The 24,827-nt window shown below is 65.7% G+C and overlaps 1 protein-coding gene across 1 annotated transcript; it reads left to right on the forward strand.

Annotated features, from left to right (window-relative positions):
• The first annotated feature begins 496 nt into the window (after positions 1-496).
• On the forward strand, positions 497-23,601 carry LOC130039729 (mucin-5AC-like). Its single transcript, XM_056131605.1, has 51 exons — positions 497-569; positions 1,510-1,581; positions 1,922-1,981; positions 2,247-2,508; positions 2,596-2,710; positions 2,892-2,982; positions 4,126-4,235; positions 4,306-4,519; positions 4,595-4,720; positions 5,734-5,851; positions 5,938-6,076; positions 6,284-6,394; positions 6,725-6,794; positions 7,009-7,146; positions 7,234-7,398; positions 7,563-7,657; positions 7,929-8,055; positions 8,310-8,565; positions 8,641-8,693; positions 8,883-8,983; positions 9,089-9,240; positions 9,559-9,697; positions 9,797-9,913; positions 9,985-10,164; positions 10,931-11,170; positions 11,256-11,412; positions 11,675-11,803; positions 12,112-12,271; positions 12,495-12,538; positions 12,702-12,884; positions 13,444-16,509; positions 16,652-16,857; positions 17,176-17,350; positions 17,419-17,669; positions 17,747-17,930; positions 18,693-18,897; positions 18,999-19,177; positions 19,345-19,426; positions 19,501-19,601; positions 19,725-19,756; positions 19,958-20,129; positions 20,324-20,425; positions 20,665-20,705; positions 20,880-21,002; positions 21,084-21,182; positions 21,307-21,426; positions 21,928-21,988; positions 22,063-22,171; positions 22,390-22,677; positions 23,310-23,403; positions 23,542-23,601. Exons 1-51 carry the CDS (start codon positions 497-499, stop codon positions 23,599-23,601), a joined length of 9,747 nt encoding a protein of 3,248 aa, XP_055987580.1.
• The last annotated feature ends 1,226 nt before the right edge of the window (positions 23,602-24,827 follow it).

Genomic DNA, 24,827 nt, shown 5'->3' on the forward strand with positions numbered 1-24,827 from the left:
ACTCACTCTCTCACACACACCCTCAGTCACATGCTCACTCTCACACACACTTTCACACATTCTCGGTCTCACACATTCGCTCTCACTCACTCACTCACTCACTCACACATTCAACAGTCACACACTCACCCACTCACCCATTCATTCACCTATCCTCTCCTTCCCCCCATCCTCATCACTTAGCATCTGGGCTGCAGCAGCCTCCGGGGTGACTCGGCCCGGGCCCAGGCTGAGGGGACTTTTTCCCGGGGAGGTGCTGGGCCATGGCCTGGCAGGCTGCCTGTGTGCCAGGACTTGGGGAGCCTTCAGGAATCCGGCCGCGCCTGGCAGGCACGCCCATCTCAACCGAAGTCAGTGCCCACTGTTTACCTGGTTAGGGACCCACCGGCCCTGCCCCACTTGCTCACGTGAAGCCCTAGGGCTGGTGCCAGCGCCAGGCCTACAAAAGGCTCCTGCACCCTTACCCCCTCCTAGAGGCGCCGACTTCTCCTCCAGGATGGGCCTCGGCCGGAGGAAGCTGGCCCCCCTCTGGGCCCTGGCTCTGGCCCTGGCCTGTGCCCGGCACACAGGTGAGGGTCGGCGGCCAGGGCACCAGGTCTTGGCTGGAGGGTCCCAGCTGCCAGGGTCCCGGCTGTGGGGGTCTCAGCTACGGGGGCCCTGGCTAGAAGAGTTCCAGCCGCAAGGGTCCTGGCTATGGTGGGGGTCCCAGCTGAAAGGGTCCTGGCTTCAGGGGCCCTGGCTGCAGGGGGTCTGGGCTGAGTGGATCCCGGCTGTGGAGGGGGGTCCTGACTGCGGGGGTCCCGGTGGCTGGGTCTTTCTCCACGTAGTAGCTGTCCCCACCTTGTAGGGTCTTGTGGGCTGCTGCAGTGGGTGCATACTTCCCGCAGCTCACTCTGGGCCTCTGCAGCGAACTGCCCCTCCCGCCCCTCCCCAACCCCTCTCCTGCCTGGGCCTGAAGTGTCTCCTGGGGTCTCAGGCTCTGGGCGGGGTGGGCATGTCCAGGTGCTCTCTGCCCCGCAGGGCTCAGAGCCAGGATCCCCCATTCCCACTCTAGCTGCCCCCCTGGGGTCCCGAGCAGAGGACACCAGGGTGTTGGATGGGTCTTCCCCACCCTTGCTGGTGCCAAGGGGTCTCTGGATGGGGCTCCAGCGAGGCTCCGTGCTTCCAGCCCGGCTCCCGGTACCCCAGAAATGGACCCACCCGCTCTGTCTGTGGCTGGGAGTCCCTGGGTGCACCCCGGTCCCTGCCATCCTGACTCCCAACCGGCAGCCCCCACATGTCCTGCATTCGCATCAGGGGCGGCCATGTCCCCTGCTCCCATCAGGGGCGGCCGTGTCCCTTGCTCCTGTCAGGGCCATCCCTGCGTCCCCCCGCCCAGTGCCATACCTCCTCCCATGCAGTGAGGGCCACAGGGAGCTGTGGCAGTCCTGAGGGACTCACGTCCAGGCCCCCCGGGACCCCAGAGCCTGCCCCCCAGCTCCTGCCGCTCAGACCCCCTGTCTCCTGCAGGCCTGGCCCAGCACAGCCCCACAGACTTCGGCCTCTCCCTGGATCTGCATCGCACGCCACAGAGCCCAGCCGGTGAGCCCTCCCTCTGCGCCCCAGGGCTCAGGTTGGGGTCATGCTGTGGGCAGAGAGACAGAGGCAGGCTGGGGGAACTTCTCTCCAGTCCCTCAAGTCGGAGGGGGGGGTGGGGGAGGGGCGACCCGGGCTGTCTCCCAGCGAGAGCCCCTCCCTGGCTTCATCTGGCCCAGGTGTCCCTGAGAATCCAGCCCCTGGGAACACGGGGCCATTGGGCCAAGGGCTGGGGTCCCTCCTGGCCAGTGTCCCAGGCTGAGGTGGCTCTGGGCCTGCGCCTGGATGTGGGAGCCAGGCCAGGGGCTTTCCCTGAGGCCTGGGGTCACTGTGCCCGTTTCTGCAGGTGACTCAGTGCGTGGGGTGACCATGCTCCCGCCCCTGCGGACTGTCCCTGTGGTGCGAGGTGAGTGAGACCCGAGACTGGGCGGGATGCGGGGGTCTCCAAGTGAGACCCAAGACTGGGCGGGATGCGGGGGTCTTCAAGTGAGACCCGAGACTGGGTGGGACGCGGGGGTCTCCAAGTGAGACCCAAGACTGGGCGGGATGCGGGGGTCTTCAAGTGAGACCCGAGACTGGGTGGGACGCGGGGGTCTCCCTCCCTCTCCGGGGCTCCCCAGCCTTCCCGCACCTTGAGTCCGAGCCTCAGGTGGGCCCCGCTCTGGCCGCAGCACTGAACCCCGCGCACAACGGCCGGGTGTGCAGCACGTGGGGCGACTTCCACTACAAGACCTTCGACGGCGCAGTCTTCCGCTTCCCCGGGCTCTGTAACTACGTCATGTCTGCTCACTGCGGCAGCGCCTACGAGGACTTCAACGTGCAGCTGCGGCGCTGCCCCAAGGCCAATGCCACCACCCTCTGCGGCGTCACCATGAAGCTGGATGGCGTGGTCCTGCAGCTGTCCCAGCAAGTCATGCTGGTGAATGGCAACCCGTGAGTCTGCCCCCCGGAGAGGGCGCCTGGGCCCGGCAGCCCGCGGGCCAGTACAGGGAGCCCCTGAGCCCGACCCTCTCTCCGCAGAGTCCAGCTGCCCTTCAGTCAGTTTGGAGTCACCATCGAGCAAAGCGGCAGCTTCCTGAAAGTCCTGGCCCGCCTGGGCCTGGTCTTCATGTGGAACCAGGACGACAGCCTGCTGGTGAGCCCGAGGGGGGGACAAAGGCCTCGGCTGTGGGAGGGCGGGCCCAGAGGAGGGTGACTCTGCGGCCCCCTGCCCTGTGTGGCTTCATGGCCTCGTCCCTCTCGGAGAGCTCCCACACCCGCTGTCCTTGCCTCCTGGGCGGGGCCTGGGGAGGTCAGCATCTGGCGTATCCCCACAGCTGGAGTTGGACGCCAAATATGCGAACCAGACCTGCGGGCTCTGTGGAGACTTCAACGGAATCCCTGACCTCAGCGAGTTCTTCCCCCACGGTGAGGCCTGTCGGAGCCCCGCTCAGCTGTCCACCCCCACCCCCTGCACCTGCATGCAAGCTTGCACACATGATCCCGATGCACACACGGCCGTGCTCGCATTGCACAGCCCTACCACACACGTGCACACGTGCACACACAGCCCAGCACATGTGCACACATGCCTACACGGCCCAGCAGCACAGCCTGGCACACGCGTGCACACGCAGCACGCTGCCTGCTGTCAGCTGAACTGGGGCAGCTCTTGGCTGCCGTTGCTCTCAGGCTGCTGCTCTGCCTCAGGGACCCCAGCACAGCCTCAGCCGGAGCCGCACCTGCCTCCAGTTGGGCCCTGGAGCCTTTGCCCTGTCCTGCCGCCCTCCCCAGCTTCCTGGTGGCGCTGAGCTGCCTACGTGCCCTCTGAGCAGGGGCGCAGGGCTGCTCCCCAGTCCTTGGCACTGTACACACGGCCCAGCACATGTACACATCCTCTGTGTACATGAAGCCCAGGGGGTTCTTCTGCATTGTCTCGGGCTCCTCAAAGGCCTGAGCAGGTGCAGCTGTGGCCACAGTGGGGTGGGGGAGGTGTGGAGGGGCAGCTCAGGACATGGGGTGAGGAGAGGAGAGATGTGGGGATGAGGGACGTGTGGTGAGGACCGAAGGGGATGCCGGGGTGAGGAGAAATGGGATGCAGGGGTGAGGAGAAGAGAAGCCTAGTGATAGGAGAGAAGAGATAGATGTGGAGGTGAGGAGAAGAGGGACAGAGGGGTAAGGAGAGGGGGGCGTGAGTTGAGAGGAGGGATGTGCGGGTGAGAAGAGGCAGGATGATGTGGGGGTGAGGAGAGGCAGGATGTGAGGGTGAGAAGCATCAGGTGGGGGTGAGGAGAGGAGGGACATAGGGGTGAGGAGCGGTGGGTGTGGGGGTGAGGAGAGGTGGGATGTGGCGATGAGAAGCGTCAGGAGGAGTGAGGAGAGGAGGGACATAGGGGTGAGGAGCGGTGGGTGTGGGGGTGAGGAGAGGTGGGATGTGGCGATGAGAAGCGTCAGGAGGAGTGAGGAGAGGAGGGACATAGGAGTGAGAAGCGTCGTGTGGGGGTGAGGAGAGGTGGCTGCAGGGGTGAGGAGAGGCGGGCGGGCACAGAGCCTGTGGTTGTGCCTCTGCAGGTGTCTGGGTGAGCCCCCTGGAGTTTGGGAACTTGCAGAAGATGGACGGCCCTACAGAGCAGTGCCAGGACCCTGTCCCCGAGCCCCCCAGGAACTGCTCCACCAACACCGTAAGTGGGAGTGAAGGGTGGGGGCTCTGCTCCCCTGGAGGGTGGGACTGAGCCCGAGTCCCCCCTGCAGAGCATCTGTGAGGAGCTCCTGCTTGGCCGGCTCTTCTCCGGCTGCAGCGGCCTGGTGGAGCCCAGCGGCTACCTGGAAGCGTGCCAGCAGGATGTGTGCGCCTGTGAGCACAGCGACATCACCAGCTGCGTGTGCGACACGCTGGCCGAGTTCTCCCGCCAGTGCGCCCACGCTGGAGGGCGTCCTCTGGACTGGCGCAGCCCGGACCTCTGCCGTGAGTGCCCGCCCGCCCCGCCCGCCCGCACCTGAGGGGGGACTGACTGTGCGTGACCAAGCTGTCCCCCCGCAGCCGCCACCTGCTTCCTCGGCATGCAGCACCAGGAGTGCGGCTCGCCCTGCACCGACACCTGCTCCAATCCCGAGAGCTCCCAGCTCTGCGGGGAGCACTGCATGGCCGGCTGCTTCTGCCCGAAAGGTGAGACAGGAACCGCCCTCCTGGCCTAAATGGGGCCGGGCGTGGCCGCTGGCCCCGCCCCGCCAAGGCCCCGCCCCGCCACAGGCCCCGCCCCGCCACAGGCCCCGCCTCATCACGGCCCCAGCCTCACCAAGGCCCCGCCCCCTGCCCGTGGCCCCGCCCCTAATGAGATCATGCGGACACAGGCCCCACCCACCGGGTTCCCACCCACCATAGGCCCCGCCTCACCAGGGCCACGCCCCTGACGAGACCATTCCCCGGGCGGGCGCAGGCTGCACAATGGTCACAGGCCCTGCCCCTGTCAGGACCCCGCCTCGCCACAGGCCCCCTCTCACCACAGGCTCCACCTCACCACAGGCCCAGTCTCACCAAGGCCCTGTCCCTGATGAGACCATGCCCGGGGCACAGACCCCGCCTCACCACAGGCCCCGCCTCACCACAGGCCCCGCCCCGCCACAGGGCCAACTCTACCACAAGCCCCGCCCTGCCACAGGCCCCGCCTCATCTCAGCCCCAGCCTCACCAAGGCCCCGCCCCCTCCGAGACCACGCCCTGCCATAGGCCCCGCCTGCGACGAGACTATGCCCTGCCATAGGCCCCGTCCTGATGAGACCACGCCCTGCCCGTGGCCCCGCCCCTAACTAGATCCCGCTCTGGCACAGACCCCTCCCACCGAGTCCCCACCCACCACAGGCCCCGCCTCACCAGGGCCACGCCCCTGACGAGACCACGCCTCGGGCGCAGGCTGCGCCGGTCACAGGCCCTGCGCCTGTCCGGACCCGCCTCGCCACAGGCCCCGCCTCGCCACAGGCCCAGCCCCACCACAGGCCCCGCCCTGTGCCCCTCGGTCGCCCCGACTCCCACCCGCCCCTGCCCCCAGCTGGGCTCAGTCGTCTCCTGAGGGACGGTTGGGTGGGGCGACTCCGCCACACCCGGCGGTCCTCGGGGTGACTCCTGGCAGAGTGCTCCGGGGGACGGAAGCGGCGCTCACCGCAGCTCTCCTCCCCCGCCCAGGGACGGTGTTCGACGACATCGGCAAGACCGGCTGCATCCCCGTGTCCCAGTGCCACTGCGTGCACAACGGCGTCCCCTACGCGCCCGGCGCGGGCTACTCCACAGACTGCACCCAGTGGTAGGCCCGCGCGTGCGCAGTGGGCGGCGGGGGGCTCTCCGCGGGCCTCCTCGCGGCGGGGACGCCTCACGGCCTCTTGCCCACAGCACCTGCGTCGCGGGCCGGTGGAGCTGCCAGGAGCGGCCGTGCCCGGGCACCTGCGCCGTCCTGGGCGGCGCCCACTTCTCCACGTTCGACGAGAGGCAGTACACGGTGCACGGGGACTGCAGCTACGTGCTGGCCAAGGTGCGGGGCCGGGGCCCCTGGAGGCGGGGGCGGGCGGGCACGGCTCTGGGTGGGGGCGGGGCCTGGCCTCTGGGGGCGGGGCCTGGCCTCTGGGGGCGGGGCCTGGCCGCGGGGGCGGGCCCTGGCTGCTGGGGCGGGGCCTGGCCGCTGGGGGCGGGGCCTGGCCGCTGGGGGCGGGGCTGAGGACGGCTGTCCCTGTCCCCCCAGCCCCTGCACGGCAGCGCCTTCTCCGTGCTGGCCGAGCTGCGCAGGTGCGGACTGTCAGAGAGTGAGACCTGCCTGAAGAGCGTGACGCTGAGTCTGGACGCAGGGCAGACGGTGAGCAGTGTCCCCAGGGATGGCCCCTCACCCCCCACTGCAGGCCTGGGGGTTCTGGCCTCTAGACGCCCGTCCGGGAAGGAGGGAGCCGGGCTTCCCGTCTCCTTCTCCGTCGGCAAAGGCAGACCCCTGGGACTGAGTGCATGGGGTAGCCTGGCTTGATCCCCGCACTGCCAGGTCCCCTGAGCACCTGGGTATGGCCCCACCCCCGAGAAATGATGGCTGAGGGACACAGGTCCTCCTGTGAGAGGTTGATTGAGGGGCAGGGGGTGCTGGCGTGGTCCCTGGGACTGGTGTGAGTGTCCTGCCCCCATGCCCCCTCCCCGCCAGGTGGTGGTGATCAAGGCCAGCGGGGAAGTGTTTGTGAACCAGATCTACACACAGCTGCCCGTGTCTGCAGGTGGGCCCTGCCCCTTGGGCCCCCCTGCCCCAGTCCACCCCACTCCCCTGCCAACCCTGCCCCTGCCCCAGCCCGCCCCAGCACTCCCCACGCCCTCCCAGCCCAGCAAGCCTGGCCCCAGGGCCCCCAGCCAATGTCACCCTGCCCTGTGTCCCCAGCCAATGTCACCCTGCCCTGTGCCCCCAGCCAATGTCACCCTGCCCTGTGCCCCCAGCCAACGTCACCCTGTTCCGGCCTTCTACCTTCTTCATCGTCGCCCACACACAGCTGGGTCTGCAGCTGGAAGTGCAGCTGGTGCCGATCATGCAGGTGTTTGTGCAGCTGGAGCCCCAGCTGCGGGGCCAGACCTGCGGTAAGTGGTACCAGGCAGGCACCTCCCTCCCACCCCAGCCCCCCACCCCAGCCACTCAGATGGGGCTCATGCGTCCCCTCGTCCCAGGCCTCTGTGGAAACTTCAACCAGAACCAGGCCGATGACTTCCGCGCGCTCAGCGGCGTGGTGGAGGGCACCGCTGCCGCCTTCGCCAACACCTGGAAGACCCAGGCCTCCTGCCCCAATGTCAGGAACAGCTTCGAGGACCCCTGCTCCCTCAGCGTGGAGAACGGTGTGTGCCCGCTCCTCTGGCAACAGGGGTTTCCCGGCCCAGGGTGGAGGGGCAGGGCCTGGACCGACTCGCACATGGTCAGGCCACAGCAGCCCTGGCTCATACAGGGCTCACCCGGGGCCTGTGACCCCCGGCTGTCGTGACCCCACCACCTCTGTCCACAGAGAAGTATGCTGAGCGCTGGTGCTCCAGACTGACAGACGCCCAGGGCCCCTTTGCCCCATGCCACGCTGTGCTGAACCCGACCATCTACTACTCGGTAAACCTGTGCCCGGCGCCCTCTTGCCCCTTGCTGCCTCCCAGGGTCCTCAACCCCCACAGCACCCTGCACGGTCCCACCCTCCCTGATGGTCTTGACCACGAGCTCGCCGCCACGAGGCAGTGGCTCATGTGGGTCCAAGGGGAGAACTGGCTCAGAGGGGAGGCTGGAGGTCCACAACCAGCTGCAGAGGCGGGTCCAGTGGAAGGCTGGGAGGACCGGGAGGGGCCATGGGCCACAGGGGGCTGCTGACGCCCGCGCCCACCCCCAGAACTGCATGTTCGACACGTGCAACTGCGAGAAGAGTGAGGACTGCATGTGCGCGGCCCTGTCCTCCTATGTGCACGCCTGCGCTGCCAAGGGCGTGCTGCTGGACGGCTGGAGGGACGGCGCCTGCAGTGAGTGGCCTGCGCTGCTGGGGACCCTGCGGCTGCAGCAGAGGCTCCCAGGCCCTGATGGGGCTCGGAGGGTCCAGGAGACTCCAGCCCCAGCTGGGGCTCAGCTGCAGGGGCTGGGCCGGGGGGGTTCGGGTCATGGGGATGGGATGGACGGGGGGTGGGCATGGGGATGGGCCTGAGGGATCACTGGGACAGGCTTGGGGGTCAGTTCAGGGGACCAAGCGTTCACCTCACGACCCCCTGCCATCTCACAGTGAAGCCCACGACCAACTGCCCCAAGTCCCTCACCTACCAGTACCACATCCGCACCTGCCAGCCCACCTGCAGAGCCCGGGGTGGTGAGGACATCACCTGTGCCATCGGCTTTGTGCCCGTGGACGGCTGCACCTGCCCCCCTGACACCTTCCTGGACGATCAAGGGAAGTGTGTGCCAGCCAGCAGCTGCCCCTGCTACCACGGGGGCTCCGTGGTCCCCAGTGGGGAGACGCTGCATGAGAATGGAGCCCTCTGGTGAGAGCCCGCCCCAGGGGGTGGGTGTGGGGGAGGCGCGTGGTGGCCCCTCTGACCAGGCCCCTGTTGTTACAGCACCTGCACACAGGGCACGCTCACCTGCATGGGAAAACCGAGCTCCACCCCAGGTGAGCTGGGCAACAAGGAGGCACCTATGACCCCCACAAAGCTCAAGGGCTCTCCACAGGGGCCGGTGCCCAGCGTCCGAGTTATCTGGGCTAACACATACAGGCGCACACCCACACCGTGCAGTCTTAGCTCGGAAGCCACACCTGCTGGGTGCTTCCCGGGGCTCCTGACAGCATCTCTCTCCACAGTCTGTGCCCCACCCATGGTTTACGTCGACTGCCGCAATGCCACTCCCGGGGTAGCCGGGGCTGCCTGCCAGAAGAGCTGTCACACCCTGGACATGGACTGCGTGAGTCCAGAGCTAACTGTGCCACCTGCTCCCTGTGCCCCTGCTGCCTCATGTCCCTGCCTGCGGCTCCTGCCCTGCCCCGTCTGACGCGAATCCCACCCACAGTACAGCACCCAGTGCGTGGCCGGCTGTGTGTGTCCCGATGGGCTGGTGGCTGACGGCAGCGGTGGCTGCGTGGCCGAGGAGGAGTGTCCCTGCATGCACAACGAGGCTAGTTACCAGCGTGGCCAGAGCATTCGCGTGGGCTGCAACACCTGGTGTGTACGCACACAAGTTTGTGCATACATATGTGTGTCATGTGTGCATGTGCTTCCATGTGTATTGTATGCTGCATGCGTGTGTCAGTATGCATGTATGTGTCTGTGCACATGTTTGCCCATGTGTACAATGTAAACAATGCCATATGTACATGATGTGCTTGTACATGTTTCTATGTGTGCATGCATATGGCCATGTGTGTCTCTTTGTGTACATCAGTGTGTGGTACATGTGTGTGCAGTCGGGCTCTCGCGGCAGGGCCGTCCCGGCCCATGGAACCTACGCCCCTCATGGCTAACAGCTTCCCCCACCCCCAGCACCTGTGAGAACAGGAAGTGGCGCTGCACGGACGAGCCCTGCCTGGCCACCTGTGCAGTGTACGGGGATGGTCACTACCTCACCTTCGACGGCCAGCGCTACAGCTTCAGTGGGGACTGCGAGTACACACTGCTTCAGGTACAGGCTCAGTGCCCGAGGACGGGACAGACTCAGGTATGGGACAGACCCGGGGACGGGCCACAGGCCCCACATACCCCAACGGCCCCTCTTCCCCAGGATCACTGTGGCGGCGGCAATGGCAGTTCCCAGGATGCCCTGCGAGTGGTCACTGAGAACGTGCCCTGTGGCTCCACGGGCACCACCTGCTCCAAGGCCATCAAGCTCTTCCTGGGGGTGAGTGGGGTGGGTGGGGCACCCCGAGGGCCCACGCTGTGCCGCAGCCCTGAGTGACCCTCTCCTCACAGAGCTTCGAGCTGAGGCTGAGTGACGGGAAGGCAGAGGTGATCGAGAAGGCCCCGGGCCGGGCAGCGCCCTTCTCCATCCGCCAGATGGGCATCTATCTGGTGGTGGACACGCAAGTGGGCCTGGTTCTGCTGTGGGACAAGAAGACCAGCCTCTTCCTCAGGCTTGGACCCGAGTTCAAGGTGAAACACCGGGCGAGGGCCTGGGGATGGGCAGCAGGAAAGAGAGACAGAGATCTAGAGATACAGAGAGAGACAGAGCTACAGAGACAGAGAGACAGAGTCAGAGAGACAGAGTCGCAGAGCAACAGAGACAGAGTCACAAAGAGACAGAGACAGAGAGAGACAGATTCAGAGATAGAGATGCAGAGACATAGACAGAGAGAGACAGAGAGACACAGAGAGACAGCAACAGGCAGAGACACAGAGAAACAGAGTCAGACACAGAGACAGAAAATGAAGACAAAGACAGAGAGACAGATAGGCAGAGACACAGAGATAGAAACAGACAGATGGAGACAGAGATACAGAGAGACTGAGACAGAGAGATGAAGACAGAGACAGAGATGGGGGAAGAGGAGGGCTGGTGTGTGTGCGCGCGCACGCGTGTGTGTGTGTGTGTGTGTGTGTGTCCAAGTCCCCTGGGACTAGGTGACCCTATGTGACTTGTCCCCTCTTGTGGACACTGGCCATCCTCAGGAGAGGTCTAGTCCCCACAAAGACAAAGTCAGTGTCCTGGGGCCTGCCTTAGGGACTCACCTCTCATCATTCTGGGTCCTGCATGGGGGTACGTGAAGCCCACTTTGGCTCCCCACAGGAGCCCCATACTGTGGGGAGGCTGAGAGGACACAGCCTGTGTCCCTGGGTGCTGTGGGGCCTCAGGCAACAGGTGGATCCCCCCAACCCTGCCCCTGTGGGTGGCACCAAGTCACCAGCTGTGCATCCGCAGGGGAGGGTCTGTGGGCTCTGCGGGAACTTCGACGACAAGGCCATCAACGACTTCACCACACGGGGCCAGTCCGTGGTGGGCAACGCCCTGGAGTTCGGCAACAGCTGGAAGTTCTCCCCGTCCTGCCCGGACGCGCCTGTCCCCAGAGACCCTTGCACGGCTAACCCCTACCGCAAGTCGTGGGCCCAGAAGCAGTGCAGCCTCATCAACAGTGCCACCTTCGCCGCCTGCCACGCTCATGTAGGCACGGGCACGTGGGTGGCACTCGGCGGGGCTGGGGGCCTGGGCAGGCCCTGCAGAGTCTGAGGAGCCTGTGTTCCCCCAGGTCGACCCCTCCAAGTACTACGAGGCCTGCGTGAGCGACGCGTGCGCCTGCGACTCCGGCGGGGACTGTGAGTGCTTCTGCACAGCCGTGGCCGCCTACGCCCAGGCCTGCCACGATGTGGGCGTGTGCGTCTCCTGGAGGACCCCTGACATCTGCCGTGAGTGGCCTGCGGGGCGGGTCTGGAGGAAGGGGCTGTCAGGGAGGTCGCAGGCTTAGAGAAGGTTCTGGAACCCCTGTTGCCCTGCCATATGGAGCCAGGGCGGGGCTTGGGCTGCCTCACCCCCTGGACATGTGTCCCTGCAGAGCCATCTCTCACCTGGGCACTGGACGGCAGATCCGGGAAAGAGGGACTGGGTAGGGGGACAAGCCCAGGGGAGAGGGACTTGGGGACCCCTGCTGAGCCCTCCCCATCCCCACAGCCCTCTTCTGCGACTACTACAACCCCGAAGGCCAGTGCGAGTGGCACTACCAGCCCTGCGGGTCGCCCTGCATGAGGACCTGCCGGAACCCCAGCGGTCGCTGCCTGCACAACCTGCCTGGCCTGGAGGGTGAGCGCTACTCACTGACCGCCCAGCCCAGGAGGCTCCTCTGGGGCGAGGCTTCCCTAGGGCATGGGAGGGGGCTCCCGTGGCGTGGGCGGGGCTCCCGTGGCATGGGAGGGGCTTCCCGTGATGTGGGTGGGACTGGGCGGGGCTTTACTGCCGTGTGGGTGGGTCTGGGCGGAGCTTCAGTGTCATGTGAGCGGGCCTGGGCGGGACTTCCCGGTTGTGGGCGGGGCTTCGGCACGATGTGGATGGGACTTCCCACTACGTGGGCAGGGCATCTCAGCTGGACTCAGGGGTCTCTTGCCCTGCAGGCTGCTACCCCAAGTGTCCCCCAGAGGCTCCCATCTTCGATGAAGACCAGATGCAGTGTGTGGCCACATGCCCACCCCCGCCGCCCGCCCCCTGCCAAGTTGCCGGCCAGGTTTACCTGCCCGGAGCACAGGTGCCTGCAGAGCAGAACTGCCAGTCCTGGTGAGAGGCGATGTAGGCGTGGGCGCGGGGCGGGGCCCCTCCGTGCTCACCCAGGTCCCCACCTGGTTCCGGCAGGTCTGAGCATGCGCCTCCCTGTCACTAGCTGGGGGGACGGGGGGAGGGGGGGCAGCAAAGGGGGATCGTTGATGATGAGCACTGGAGAGGAGTGGACTCAAGGCTCTGGGGGTGGCCACAGCCTCTCACGCGCCTCCTCTGTCCCCAGCATGTGCACTGAGAGTGGCGTGACGTGTGTATATGACAGCGAAGGTGAGTGGAGGGAGAACAGGGGGCTTGAGGGGGGTACTTAGCTCCAGACCCGCCTTACCCAGCTCAGCCCCTGAATCCCCGCCCAACCCAACCTCCTTAAGCCCCGCCCAGTTTGGCCTCAGCGCTGCCCAGGCCCTGTCCCTGATGCCCCCTCTGTGCCTAGCCTGCGTCTGCACCTATGGAGGGCTGAGATTCCACCCAGGCGACTCCATCTACAACACCACGGACGGCACTGGCGGCTGCATCTATGCCCACTGCGGGACCAATGGCACCATTGAAAGACGCATCCTGGAGTGCCCCACCACCACCTCTCCACCCCCCACCACCTTCACCTTCTCCACCCATGGTAAGGGGGCTGGGACGGGGTGGAGGCCAGGTTGCTCCAAGGTGATTCGCCTGTGTCGGCCTCACCTGCAGCCATGAAGTCCTCCTGTCCCTGGCAGGACAGGGTCCTGATGTGCTGCCCAAAGCACTGAAAGGGGTGGCCTGTGTGACAGCACAGGGGGGAGGGCATTATCTATACATGGCTGACCCGAGTTCGATCCCCGGCATGCCATGTGGTTCCCTGAGCACCACCAGGAGTAATTCCTGCATGCAAGCCAGGAGTAACCCCTGAGCATCACCAGGTGTGGCCCCAAAGCACTGAGGGGGTGCCTGGCCCCGGGGCTGAGCTGGCTTTTCACCTGGGGTCCTGCAGTGCAACCTCTCCTGGGTGCACCCATTTGCCCTTCCCAGTCCTTGCCTGTGAGCCCCCCAAGGCTTTCTCAGGGCTTCTCCAGGAACCTTAACTTTTGGGGTCTCACATGCAGATTCTGCTGGGGGTGTACCTGGGAAAGGGCAGTGAGCAAGGTTTCCTCTGGCAAGACCTGGCCCTCATCTTGTCCCCTTCTGCTCTCTGCCCCCAGGGGTGAAGTCCACGCCCACACCCAGCACACACCCCAGCCCCAGACCCACCACAGACCACCCAAAGCACAGCACGACAAGCCCAGAGCTGCCCACGACTACAGGCTGTGGAGAGGTTTGCCAGTGGTCACCATGGCTGGATGTCAGCCGCCCAGGACAGGGCAGGGACAGTGGTGACTTTGACACTCTGGACAACCTACGTGCCCATGGGCACTGGGTATGCCAGGCACCTCGGGAAGTGCAGTGCCGTGCAGAGGATGCCCCTGAGGTGCCACTGGAGGCACTGGGACAGCGTGTGCAGTGCAGCCTGGCCACAGGGCTGACCTGCTTCAACAAGGAGCAGACATCGGGGCTGTGCCACAACTACCAGGTCCGGGTGCTGTGCTGCAGCCCCCGGGCCTGCCCGCCCGCCTCTTCCACCACCAGGACCACGCCGAGGCACCACCACTCCACGCCCAGCCCCACGCCAGCCACAACCACGCCTCCACCCGACACCACGCCCAACCAGGTGTCCTGCCTCCATGAGCGCTGCTCCTGGACGTCCTGGATTGACGGCAGCTACCCCCAACCAGACAGAAACGGGGGCGACTTTGACACGTTCTCCAACCTGCGGGCCAAGGGCTATCACTTCTGCCAGGCACCGAGCAGGGTGGAGTGCCGGGCCGAGCGCTTCCCAGACACCCCCCTGGCTGACCTGGGGCAGACGCTGGTGTGTGACACGCAGGTGGGGCTGCTATGCCTGAACAAGGACCAGCTGCCGCCCATCTGCTACAACTACCAGATCCGCATCCAGTGCTGCGAGCTGGTGGACGAGTGCGGGGGCACCACCACCCCTGTCTCCTCCACCACCAGGACCACGCCCAAGTCCCACCACTCCATGCCCAGCCCCACGCCAGTCACAACCACGGCTCCACCCGACACCACGCCCAACCAGGTGTCCTGCCTCCATGAGCGCTGCTCCTGGACGTCCTGGATTGACGGCAGCTACCCCCAGCCAGACAGAAACGGGGGCGACTTTGACACGTTCTCCAACCTGCGGGCCAAGGGCTATCACTTCTGCCAGGCACCGAGCAGGGTGGAGTGCCGGGCCGAGCGCTTCCCAGACACCCCCCTGGCTGACCTGGGGCAGACGCTGGTGTGCGACACGCAGGTGGGGCTGCTATGCCTGAACAAGGACCAGCTGCCGCCCATCTGCTACAACTACCAGATCCGCATCCAGTGCTGCGAGCTGGTGGACGAGTGCAAGGGTTCCAACACCACCCCCTACTGGAAGACCATTCCCACTGCCAGCACGCCACATGTGCCCCCGCAAGCCACGAGCACAGCCACAACACACAGAACCACTGGCACCTCGGCCTGCCAGCCCCAGTGCTCCTGGACCCACTGGGTGGACGTGGACTTCCCGACCCCCGGGCCCCACGGAGGAGACTTTGAGACCTACAAGCACATCATCAGCAGAGGGGAGAAGGTCTGCGGACACCTGGACTACATCAACGGGCTGGAGTGCCGAGCCGAGAACCACCCCGATGTCAGCATCGACCAGCTGGGCCAGGTGGTGCAGTGCCACCCCGATGTGGGGCTGGTGTGCCGGAACAAGGACCAGAAGGGCCCTTTCAAGATGTGCCTCAACTACGAGATCCGGGTGCTGTGCTGTGAGCCCCAGAAGAACTGCCCTGTGACCCCCACCCACACTGTCCCGGCCACCAGCACAACCTCGTCCCCCACCACCAGCACAACCTCGTCCCCCACCACCAGCACAACCTCGTCTCCCACCACCAGCACAACCTCGTCCCCCACCACCAGCACAACCTCGTCCCCCACCACCAGCACAACCTCGTCTCCCACCACCAGCACAACCTCGTCCCCCACCACCAGCACAACCTCGTCTCCCACCACCAGCACAACCTCGTCCCCCACCACCAGCACAACCTCGTCCCCCACCACCAGCACAACCTCGTCTCCCACCACCAGCACAACCTCGTCCCCCACCACCAGCACAACCTCGTCTCCCACCACCAGCACAACCTCATCCCCCACCACCAGCACAACCTCGTCCCCCACCACCAGCACAACCTCGTCCCCCACCACCAGCACAACCTCGTCCCCCACCACCAGCACAACCTCGTCTCCCACCACCAGCACAACCTCGTCCCCCACCACCAGCACAACCTCATCTCCCATCACCAGCCCATCCTCCACTCCTGTAACCACTACCACTCCTGCCTCTACTTCTGAGACCTCCCACACCACACCCGGCACCTCGGCCTGCCAGCCCCAGTGCTCCTGGACCCACTGGGTGGACGTGGACTTCCCGACCCCCGGGCCCCACGGAGGAGACTTTGAGACCTACAAGCACATCATCAGCAGAGGGGAGAAGGTCTGCGGACACCTGGACTACATCAACGGGCTGGAGTGCCGAGCCGAGAACCACCCCGATGTCAGCATCGACCAGCTGGGCCAGGTGGTGCAGTGCCACCCCGATGTGGGGCTGGTGTGCCGGAACAAGGACCAGAAGGGCCCTTTCAAGATGTGCCTCAACTACGAGATCCGGGTGCTGTGCTGTGAGCCCCAGAAGAACTGCCCTGTGACCCCCACCCACACTGTCCCGGCCACCAGCACAACCTCGTCCCCCACCACCAGCACAACCTCGTCCCCCACCACCAGCACAACCTCGTCTCCCACCACCAGCACAACCTCGTCCCCCACCACCAGCACAACCTCGTCCCCCACCACCAGCACAACCTCGTCTCCCACCACCAGCACAACCTCGTCTCCCACCACCAGCACAACCTCGTCCCCCACCACCAGCACAACCTCGTCTCCCACCACCAGCACAACCTCGTCCCCCACCACCAGCACAACCTCGTCTCCCACCACCAGCACAACCTCGTCTCCCACCACCAGCACAACCTCCACTCCTGTAACCACTACCACTCCTGCCTCTACTTCTGAGACCTCCCACACCACACCCGGCACCTCGGTGACACACACCGTGACCTCCACCCCTGCGCCTAGCTCTGTGCCCCCCACCTGCTTCTGCAGCGTGTCCGACAAGTTCTACCCAGCAGGTATGTGTGTGCCCTGCCTTCCTCTCCTCTGCCAGGCCTCCCTGAGGCGTCCATCCCAATTTCTTTATTTGGGAAGATGCCTGCACTGCTACCTGGGCCCCCCCACACCTGCAGGCTCCCCAACTCCTGTCCATGTCCCCAGGCTCCATTATCTACCAGGAGAAAGACCTGAGCGGGCACTGCTACTATGCTGTATGTAGCCTGGACTGTCACGTGGTCAGGGGCAGTGACCAGACCTGCCACACCAGCACTCCCCCAGCACCTGCCACCTCCTTGACTGTGCCCACCTCGTTTCCCCCCAGTCCCGTGTCGGATGTGGGCTGCCCCAATGCTGTCCCACCCAGAAAGGTGAGTCCAGCCCCACCATGGAGAGCCTGGGTCAGGACCCAGAAGCTGTTCTGGGATGCAGCACGTGCCCGGGTGACTCTGGTCAGGGGTACTGGTGGGGTTGTCAGTGCTGGGGTTGCAGGGGACTGCCGGGCTGGCGGTGGGGCAGCAGCAGAGACTGGGAATCTCAGATCTGGTATGAGGAGGGGACAGGGCAAGGGGATCAGGCGTGTGTGGGTCCCCCCGTGCCCTCGCATGCTTGCTGTGCCCCTGTGGCTGTCTCTGGGGTTCTGTGGTGGCTGGGCAGGCTGTGGACACTGCACGCTGCTCTCTCTGCAGAGAGGGGAGACCTGGCCCATGGCCAACTGCTCCCAGGCCACCTGTGAGGGGAACCACGTCATCTCTCTGTACCCGCGGCCCTGCCCACCTCCAGTCATGCCCACCTGTGCCAATGGCTACCCTGCAATGATAGCGGCGGACAAGGATGGCTGCTGCCCTCAGTTCCAGTGCCAATGTGAGCCAGGGCACAGGGTGCAGGGTGGGGCTGGGGTCCTGGGCCCTGCTGATGCGCTGTCCACACAGGCGTCTGCAGCGGCTGGGGTGACCCTCACTACATCACCTTCGATGGCACCTACTACACCTTCCTGGATAACTGCACGTACGTGCTGGTGCAGCAGATCGTGCCTGTGTTCGGGCACTTCCGCGTGCTCATCGAAAACTACTTCTGCGACGCTGAGGACGGCCTCTCCTGCCCGCAGGCCATCACTGTGGAGTACAGGCAGGCCCGTGTCACCCTCACCCGTAGGCCCGTGCTTGGACAAATGACCAACCAGGTGGGTGGGGTGCCGAGGGGGTGGGCCGGGCACGGCACCCACCCGCCTTCATGGCACCCTGTTTCATCCCCCCGCAGATCCTCTTCAACAGTGAGGTGGTCAGTCCCGGCTTCCAGAAGGACGGCCTGGTCATCTCCCAGGTGGGCGTGAAGATGTTTGTGCGCATCCCCGAACTGGGTGTGCGGGTCATGTTCTCCGGCCTCATCTTCTCTGTGGAGGTGCCCTTCAGCAAGTTCGCCAACAACACGGAGGGCCAGTGCGGTGAGCCCTGCGCCCCCGCTGCCCTGAGTTCCACCCTGAGCCCAACTGAACCCCTTCCCTGAGCCCACAGGCCCCCCTGAGTCCACACGAACCCACATGATCTCCACCCCTGAGGTCACAGACTCCCTGAGTCCACCTGAGCCCACCAGAACCCCACACCTGAGCCCACCTGAACCCCACTCCTGACCCCACCTGGACCCACACCAGAGCTAACCTGAACCCCACACCTGGGCCCACCTGAACCCACCTGAATCCCACACCTGAGCTACCTGAGCCCACCAGAACCCAACACCTGAGCCCACCTGAACTCACCAGAACCCCGCACCTGAGCCCACCTGAACCCCACTCCTGACCCCACCTGAGCCCACCTGAATCCCACACCTGAGCTACCTGAGCCCACCTGAACCCACCTGGACCCATACCTGAGCTCACCTGAACCCCACACCTGAGCCCACCTGAACCCACACTTGAGCCCACCTGAGCTCACCTGAAACCCACACCTGAACTTACCTGAACCCCACCCCTGAACTCACCTGAACCCCACACCTGAGCCCACTCGAACCCACCTGAACCCCACACCTGTGCCCACCTGAGCTCACCTGAACCACAAACCTGAGCTCACCTAAACCCCACACCTGATTCCACCCGGGCCCACCCCTGCCTGAACCTCACAGCTTCCATCTGCTGGGGATGTGAGCGCAGGACGTCACCCAGCCCTTGGACCACCCTGCCCTGCCTCACCCCACCCCGCCCCCACCTCAGGTACCTGCACCAATGACCAGAAGGACGAGTGTCGCCTGCCTGGAGGCACCACGGTCTCCTCCTGCTCAGACATGTCCCGCTACTGGAAGGTCACCACCCCGGATCAGCCATCCTGCCAAGGGCCGCCCCCGGCGCATTGGAACCTGCCCACACCCTCGCCCGGCCCCTGCCCATCATCACCCATCTGCGAGCTGATTCTGAGCGAGTGAGGCTCTGGCAGGGATGGGAGGGTGCTCCAGCGGTGTGTCAGAGAGGGAGGCTGGGGGGAGTGGCCGGGCCATCCCTGAGCTGCCCATCCCGTGCCAGGGTGTTCTCGGCATGCCACACGGTGATCCCCCCACGGCCCTACTATGAAGGCTGCGTGTTTGACCAGTGCCACGTGGGCAACTCCGACGTGGTCTGCTCCAGCCTGGAGCTCTACTCCTCTCTCTGTGCTTCCCACAACTTGTGCATCGACTGGCGAGGCCTCACCAACCACACGTGCCGTGAGTGCCCACAGCAGCTGGGGTGGTCAGGGCGGGCTTCCGGGAGGAGGGGCAAAGCCCATTCTGAGGTCCCTGGGGAGGAAAGGGGGCCTCCAGGCTGGGGAGTGGGGCACGGGTGCTGGCCATGGGCCCCTCTCCCCGGGTTCAGCCATGCTTCCTCCCCGCAGCCTTCACCTGCCCCGACAACAAAGAGTACCGGCCCTGCGGCCCTGCCAACCCCACCTACTGCTACGGCAATGCTAGCCTCCTGTAAGTGTTCGCCCTCCGGCCCTGCCCATCCCTGCTGGCCTGTCTGTCCCCACCAACCCTCTTCCTGCCCACAGGGCCCTTCCAGAAGGTTCCATCTCTGAAGGCTGCTTCTGCCCCGAAGGCAGCATACTCTTCAGTACCAGCACGGAGATCTGCGTGTCTACGGAGTGCACGGGTGCGTCCTGGTCCACGAGGGGCCTGGCCGGAGGGGGCAGGGCCTCGCCGGGGGCGGAGGGGGGGCAGGATGGGGCCAGGCTGGGCCGGAGTACTGCTGACCCGTGATCCTCTCTGCCTGCAGGATGCCTTGGGCACCATGGGGAGCCCGTGGAGGTGAGTGTGGCCCCTGGGAGATCCCGGGGAAGGACGAGGCTCCCTCTGTGAGTCCCCCGGAGCCCTGTTGGGTGCCCTGGGCAGGGCCCCTCTCGCCCCGATCTCTGGGACCCACACTGTCCTCTAGGCTGGGGCTCCCCCACACCTTTCTCTTGGGTCCCCTGGGCTGAGTGACCGCTCACTGTATCACTATCCCTGCAGCCCGGACAGACAGTGGTCGCTGACTGCCAGGAGTGCACCTGTGATGCCGCCAGTCGGACCCTCACCTGCCGCCCCCAGACCTGCCCGCCACCTCCTGCCTGCCCTGCCCCTGGCCTCGTTCCAGTCCCCGCCGTCCCCCAGGCTGGCCAGTGCTGCCCCACCTACAGCTGCGGTGAGCTCTGTGATAGTCACACACTCGCGCCTGCTGGTATCCCTGCGAGGGTCTGGGGTGCTGGCGGTGTGGGGGACGCACACCCGACTCCTGCCCCACTGCTGCCCCATGCCAGGGAGGGAGGAGAGCCCGTGGAGGGGCGGCGGGGTGGGGTGGGCGGGAGGGGCGCTGCTCTGAGTCTCTGCCTGCTGCAGACTGCAATGCCAGCTACTGCCCAGAGCCTATGGACTGTCCCGAAGGCTTCCGCCTGGAGCTGAGCCGACAGGAAGGGGCCTGCTGTCCCACCCAGACCTGTGGTGAGTTGGGGGCGCCACACTGGGTCCCCATGGGCAAGTCTGGGGGAGGAGCCTGTCCTGGGGAGGGACGTAACTCAGGGGCGGGGCCTCGCTCGGAGGAGGGGCCTAGTTCTGGGGCGGGGCCTAACCTCAGGGGAGTGGTCTGCCCAAGGGGCGGGGCCTAGCTCTGGGAGGGGCGTGTCTCTGGGGGGCCTTGTGGAGAGACCAGGGTGGGTGTCAGCTGCTCCTCTCTCTTGCAGTCCTCATTCCCGGCTGCAGTGTCAATGGCACTTTGTACCAGGTAGGAGACTGGGGAGGCCTCAGGACAGGGAGGCTCCTGGAGCGCACACCTCCGCGGGGGGCAGTCTCGGGGCGTCCAAGGGGGCCCAGGGGGAGGCTCCTGGGGTTACCTGGGAGGACGGCTGGCAGGGGGCTGGGGGGTCCTGCCCCAGCTCAGCACTGCTGCCCCTCGCAGCCAGGCACCGTGACCTCCTGGAGCCTGTGTGAGACCTGCAGGTGCGAAGCCCATAAGGGCACCCCCACGGACACCTTCGTGCTCAGCTGTCAGACCCAGATCTGTGACTCGAACTGCTCTCTGGTGAGTGTCACACTGCCCCCACGCTGCGCCTCAGCCCAGTCATGCCCGCGGGCTCAGGCTGCATGTCTCTGCCACCCCCAGGGCTTCGAGTACCAGCTGCGGCCCGGAGAGTGCTGTGGTGCCTGTGTCCAGGTGGCCTGTGTCGTGAATGGCAGCACCCAGCTCCGCTTTGTGAGTGTCGTGGGAGGGGGGCCGGCAGGTGGGCTCTGGCACCGTGGGGCAGCTGATCTTCGTGGAAAGGCAGGACTGGAACCTGTGGGTGCCCTGGAGGAGGGGTGCTCACCGGCCCACCTGCCCCCCGCAGCCCGGGGAGATCTGGTCAGAGCCCGGCAACAGCTGTGTGAGTCACACATGTGAGAAGCACCAGGACAGGTTCATCGTGGTCACCACCAAGAAGGCGTGTCCCCCGCTCAGCTGTTCTGTGGTGAGCCAGCCCCCACCCCCAGCTCCTGCACACTCACACGCACATACATACCTCACACGCTCACAAGGCTCTCACACACAGTAACTCACACTCATAGACGCACACACACATACATACATACATTCATACTTATTTATACGCACTCGCTTGGGGCTGGAGTGACAGCACAGCGAGGAGGGCGTTTGTCTTGCACACGGCTGACCCGGGTTTGATCTCCAGCATCCTGTATGGTGCCCCAGCACCACTAGGAGTGATTCCTGAGTGCAGAGCCAGGAGTAACTCCTGAGCGTCACCGGGTGTGATCCTCCCCCCCAAAAAAGCAAAAAAGTATATATATACTCAATCACTGATTCACTCACACACGTGCACTTACACACGCAGCCTCCTTACGTCCTCCGTCCCCCTGTCCTGCTGGTCCCACACAGCCTCTGGTTGGGGTCAGCTGCAGGGGCGCGAGCGTCTCCCCAGCACTGGCCCTGATGGCCCCCTCTGCCCACACAGGAAGAGGCTGTGCAGAGTGAGGATGGTTGCTGTCTCAAGTGCCCGTCCCAGCCCCAGACCAGTAAGTGGGTGTGCCTGGGGGAGGCAGGGCAGGCCCCCCAGCCAGCCCTGACCTCGCCCACCTCTGTGCCCCAGGGTGCGGAGTGCACAACAGGACCCAGGTCATCTGGAAGAACGGCTGCAGGTCGGCCGAGGCTGTGTCCCTGACCTACTGCTCTGGCAACTGCGGAGACACTGCTTCCATGTGCGTGAGCCGCCCAGGGCTCGGACCTGGAGGGGAAAGGCCCAAGGGTGCTCTCGGAGTCTGCTTGGGGGTGATGGCTACTGCGCGTGCCTCTGGCCTCTGAGGTCATGGCAGTCCCACGCTGGTGGGCAGTGGGCGGGGCGCCGAGCAGGGGTGGGCGGGGCAGCGGGCGGGGCTCCGAGTGGGGTGGGCGGGGCACTGAGCGGACCCGCCCACAGGTACTCCCCGGAGGCTGAAGCGCTGACGCACAAGTGCAGATGCTGCCAGGAGCTGCGGGTCTCGCAGAGGAACGTGACTCTGAGCTGCACCGACGGCTCCAGCCAGATGTTCAGCTATGCCCACGTGGAGGAGTGCGGCTGCGTGGGCCTGCGCTGCCACCGCCCTGGGGACCAGTCCCAGCAGCTGGAGCTGGAGTGGGCCGAGGAGCGGGAAGAACAGCCGAGGGAGGCGCCGGGTCAGGCAGCTGGGCGCTGGCGCATGGGGCCCCGGGGAGTCGCGCCTCACCAGTAGGGTGCCCCGCCACGCACACACGCACGCACAAACACACGCACGCACGCACACATACACACACACACACACACCTCCCCTTCCTTCCCCTCAGCTCCAGGCCCAGCTCAGCCCAGGCGCGGAGTGGCCGGCTGCGTGCCCAGTTCTCTGGCCATCGGGACAGATACCCCGGAGTGCCCCATGCAGTCCGCCACTCAGACGTAGGGCTCAGCTGGTGTCGTGTTGGGCCCCACCTGGGCCCCTGACCTGACCAATACACTGGGAGCATTTGCACTTGTGGCTCTGTGTGGTCTTTCAGCCTGTCCTCAGCCCAGTACCGGGACTGGTCAGAGGGCCTGCGGGAGAGGTGACCGCTGAGTGCCCCTGACACGAGGGGTGTCTGAGACAGGGAGGAAGGGGGCCTGTCATCTGCCAGGCTCCTGGACACCTTTGACCTCACAGTGTGCACACGTGGGCGTATATGTGTGCATGAGTCTATACACCTGCGCATGTATGTGCCTGTGGACACGTGCCTGCATGTATGTATGCATGTATCTGTGTGCGTGTGTATGTGTGTGTGCATGTGTGAGCTCTCGGCCCCCCAAAACGAGACCTGCCTGGGGTGAAGCCCCTCCCCCGCCCTGTCCCTCAGACGGCCCCCGGGAAGCCACATTGCAGAGGTGGATGCAGGGCGCCACGCACTGGTGGGGCCCTCGGACAGCCGCCACGGGGCCAGACCAAGCCGTGTGAGGAGGGGGCTCCGGGACCAATGTGACATTGGTGGTGGCGGGGAGGGAAGCCCACATCTCAGGGAAACCGAGAGCCAGGGAGGCCCACTAGGCCGTCTGACTGCCCGGGGAGGGCTCTGGGCCACGCTCACCCAGGTGCCGCCCTGTGTCTACTGGGGCCCCATGGTCAAGAGGCTGCTGTCCCTGCACAGCTGAGGGTCACCCGCCCAAGCAGCGCTGCCCTCCGAGTGCTCCCGCCCCACTGAGGCCCCGCAAACCACGGGCAGCAGGAAGTTCCGGCCCTGGGCTCTGTGACCGGCTGACCCCGCGCGTGGGCACACCCTGGCGGGAGCATGACCCCCCGAGAGGATCGTGTGTCCAGCCAGCCACCTCTTCCTCGCTAATCCCCACCCCCCAGGCAGAGGGGCCCCTGCCCGGAACCGGGGCGCAGCAGGAAGTAACCGGAGCAGGACCTCTCCACAGCCCCTGGCCCAGTTACGAAAGCTCTGTGCTGGGGGAGCCGCCGGCGGGTGTGGCCACTAGGCCACTGTGCCAACTGCTCGGAGGGCAGGTCCCATGGGGCCTTCAGGAGCTGGCCGGGGTGTCATATCCCCTCAGAGTCAGGCCAGGGCTTCCCTTCCAGTCTGGCCACGTTGCTGGACCTCTGGGCACCAAGGTCCAGTCCATGTTTGAGGGGCCAGCAAGGCGCCCAGGGGCTCCCGAGATAGGGTGACAGGGACACCGGGATCTGGGACTGAGCCTCCTGACCTCTGCCCCCGGCCTCCCCCACCACACCCTCAAGTTAGGGTCCCAGTCAGCAGAGAGAAGACCCCAGGCACCGCCTGCTGCTCCCGTCCTGACGCCAGCCTGCACGGGGAGCGACCCTGGGACACGGGGTCCCACTCAGCCCTCGCGCTGCAAACCCAGCCCCAATCCCTGCTGCCCCTCCCCGTCCCACGCCCCTCACGCGCATCCGGGCACGAAGGCATGCAGGGCCGAGGTGTCACAGGCAGTGAGCCTTGGCGGGTTCTGGGCAGAGGCCATGCATGGTGTGTGGATAGTGCAGGCCCCAAACATCACGTCGCTGGGGCAGGACTAGAGTGGGGAGGTCTTATGCCTGATGGGGGACGCGTCCTGGCACCTGGCACCCCACAGATAGAACTCTGTCCCTCAGGACCCCAACAGCGGCCCTGGAGGAAGGTTCCAGCATGAGTGCGGCCGCTGAGGCAGGGAGGTGGCTGAGCTGGGCAGCAGGGACTGAGCGGCCAGTGACCAGCCAGACCTGGTCCTAGCTTACCGCTAGCCGGGGGCGGAACAGCAGCCGAGTCCCTCCCAGGACCAGGCTGGCCAGGAAGCAATGCCCACGGCCACAAGGACAGAAGCCCAGAGACACAGCAGCCCCGGCCCCTGCACACCCTCTGGGGAAGCAGGAGCGTCTCCTT

The sequence above is a fragment of the Sorex fumeus genome, unplaced genomic scaffold (assembly GCF_029834395.1).
Source record: "Sorex fumeus unplaced genomic scaffold, SorFum_2.1 ptg000093l, whole genome shotgun sequence".
NCBI lineage: Eukaryota > Metazoa > Chordata > Mammalia > Eulipotyphla > Soricidae > Sorex > Sorex fumeus.

Bases quoted from the DNA above. Each gene is read 5' to 3' on its own strand.
- LOC130039729 (XM_056131605.1), top strand. From the start codon at position 497: ATGGGCCTCGGCCGGAGGAAGCTGGCCCCCCTCTGGGCCCTGGCTCTG. The intron at 6,077-6,283 runs GTGCGGGGCCGG...CTGTCCCCCCAG, and splicing joins GCAGCTACGTGCTGGCCAAG to CCCCTGCACGGCAGCGCCTT. The intron at 21,427-21,927 runs GTGAGCCAGCCC...CTGCCCACACAG, and splicing joins CCCCGCTCAGCTGTTCTGTG to GAAGAGGCTGTGCAGAGTGA.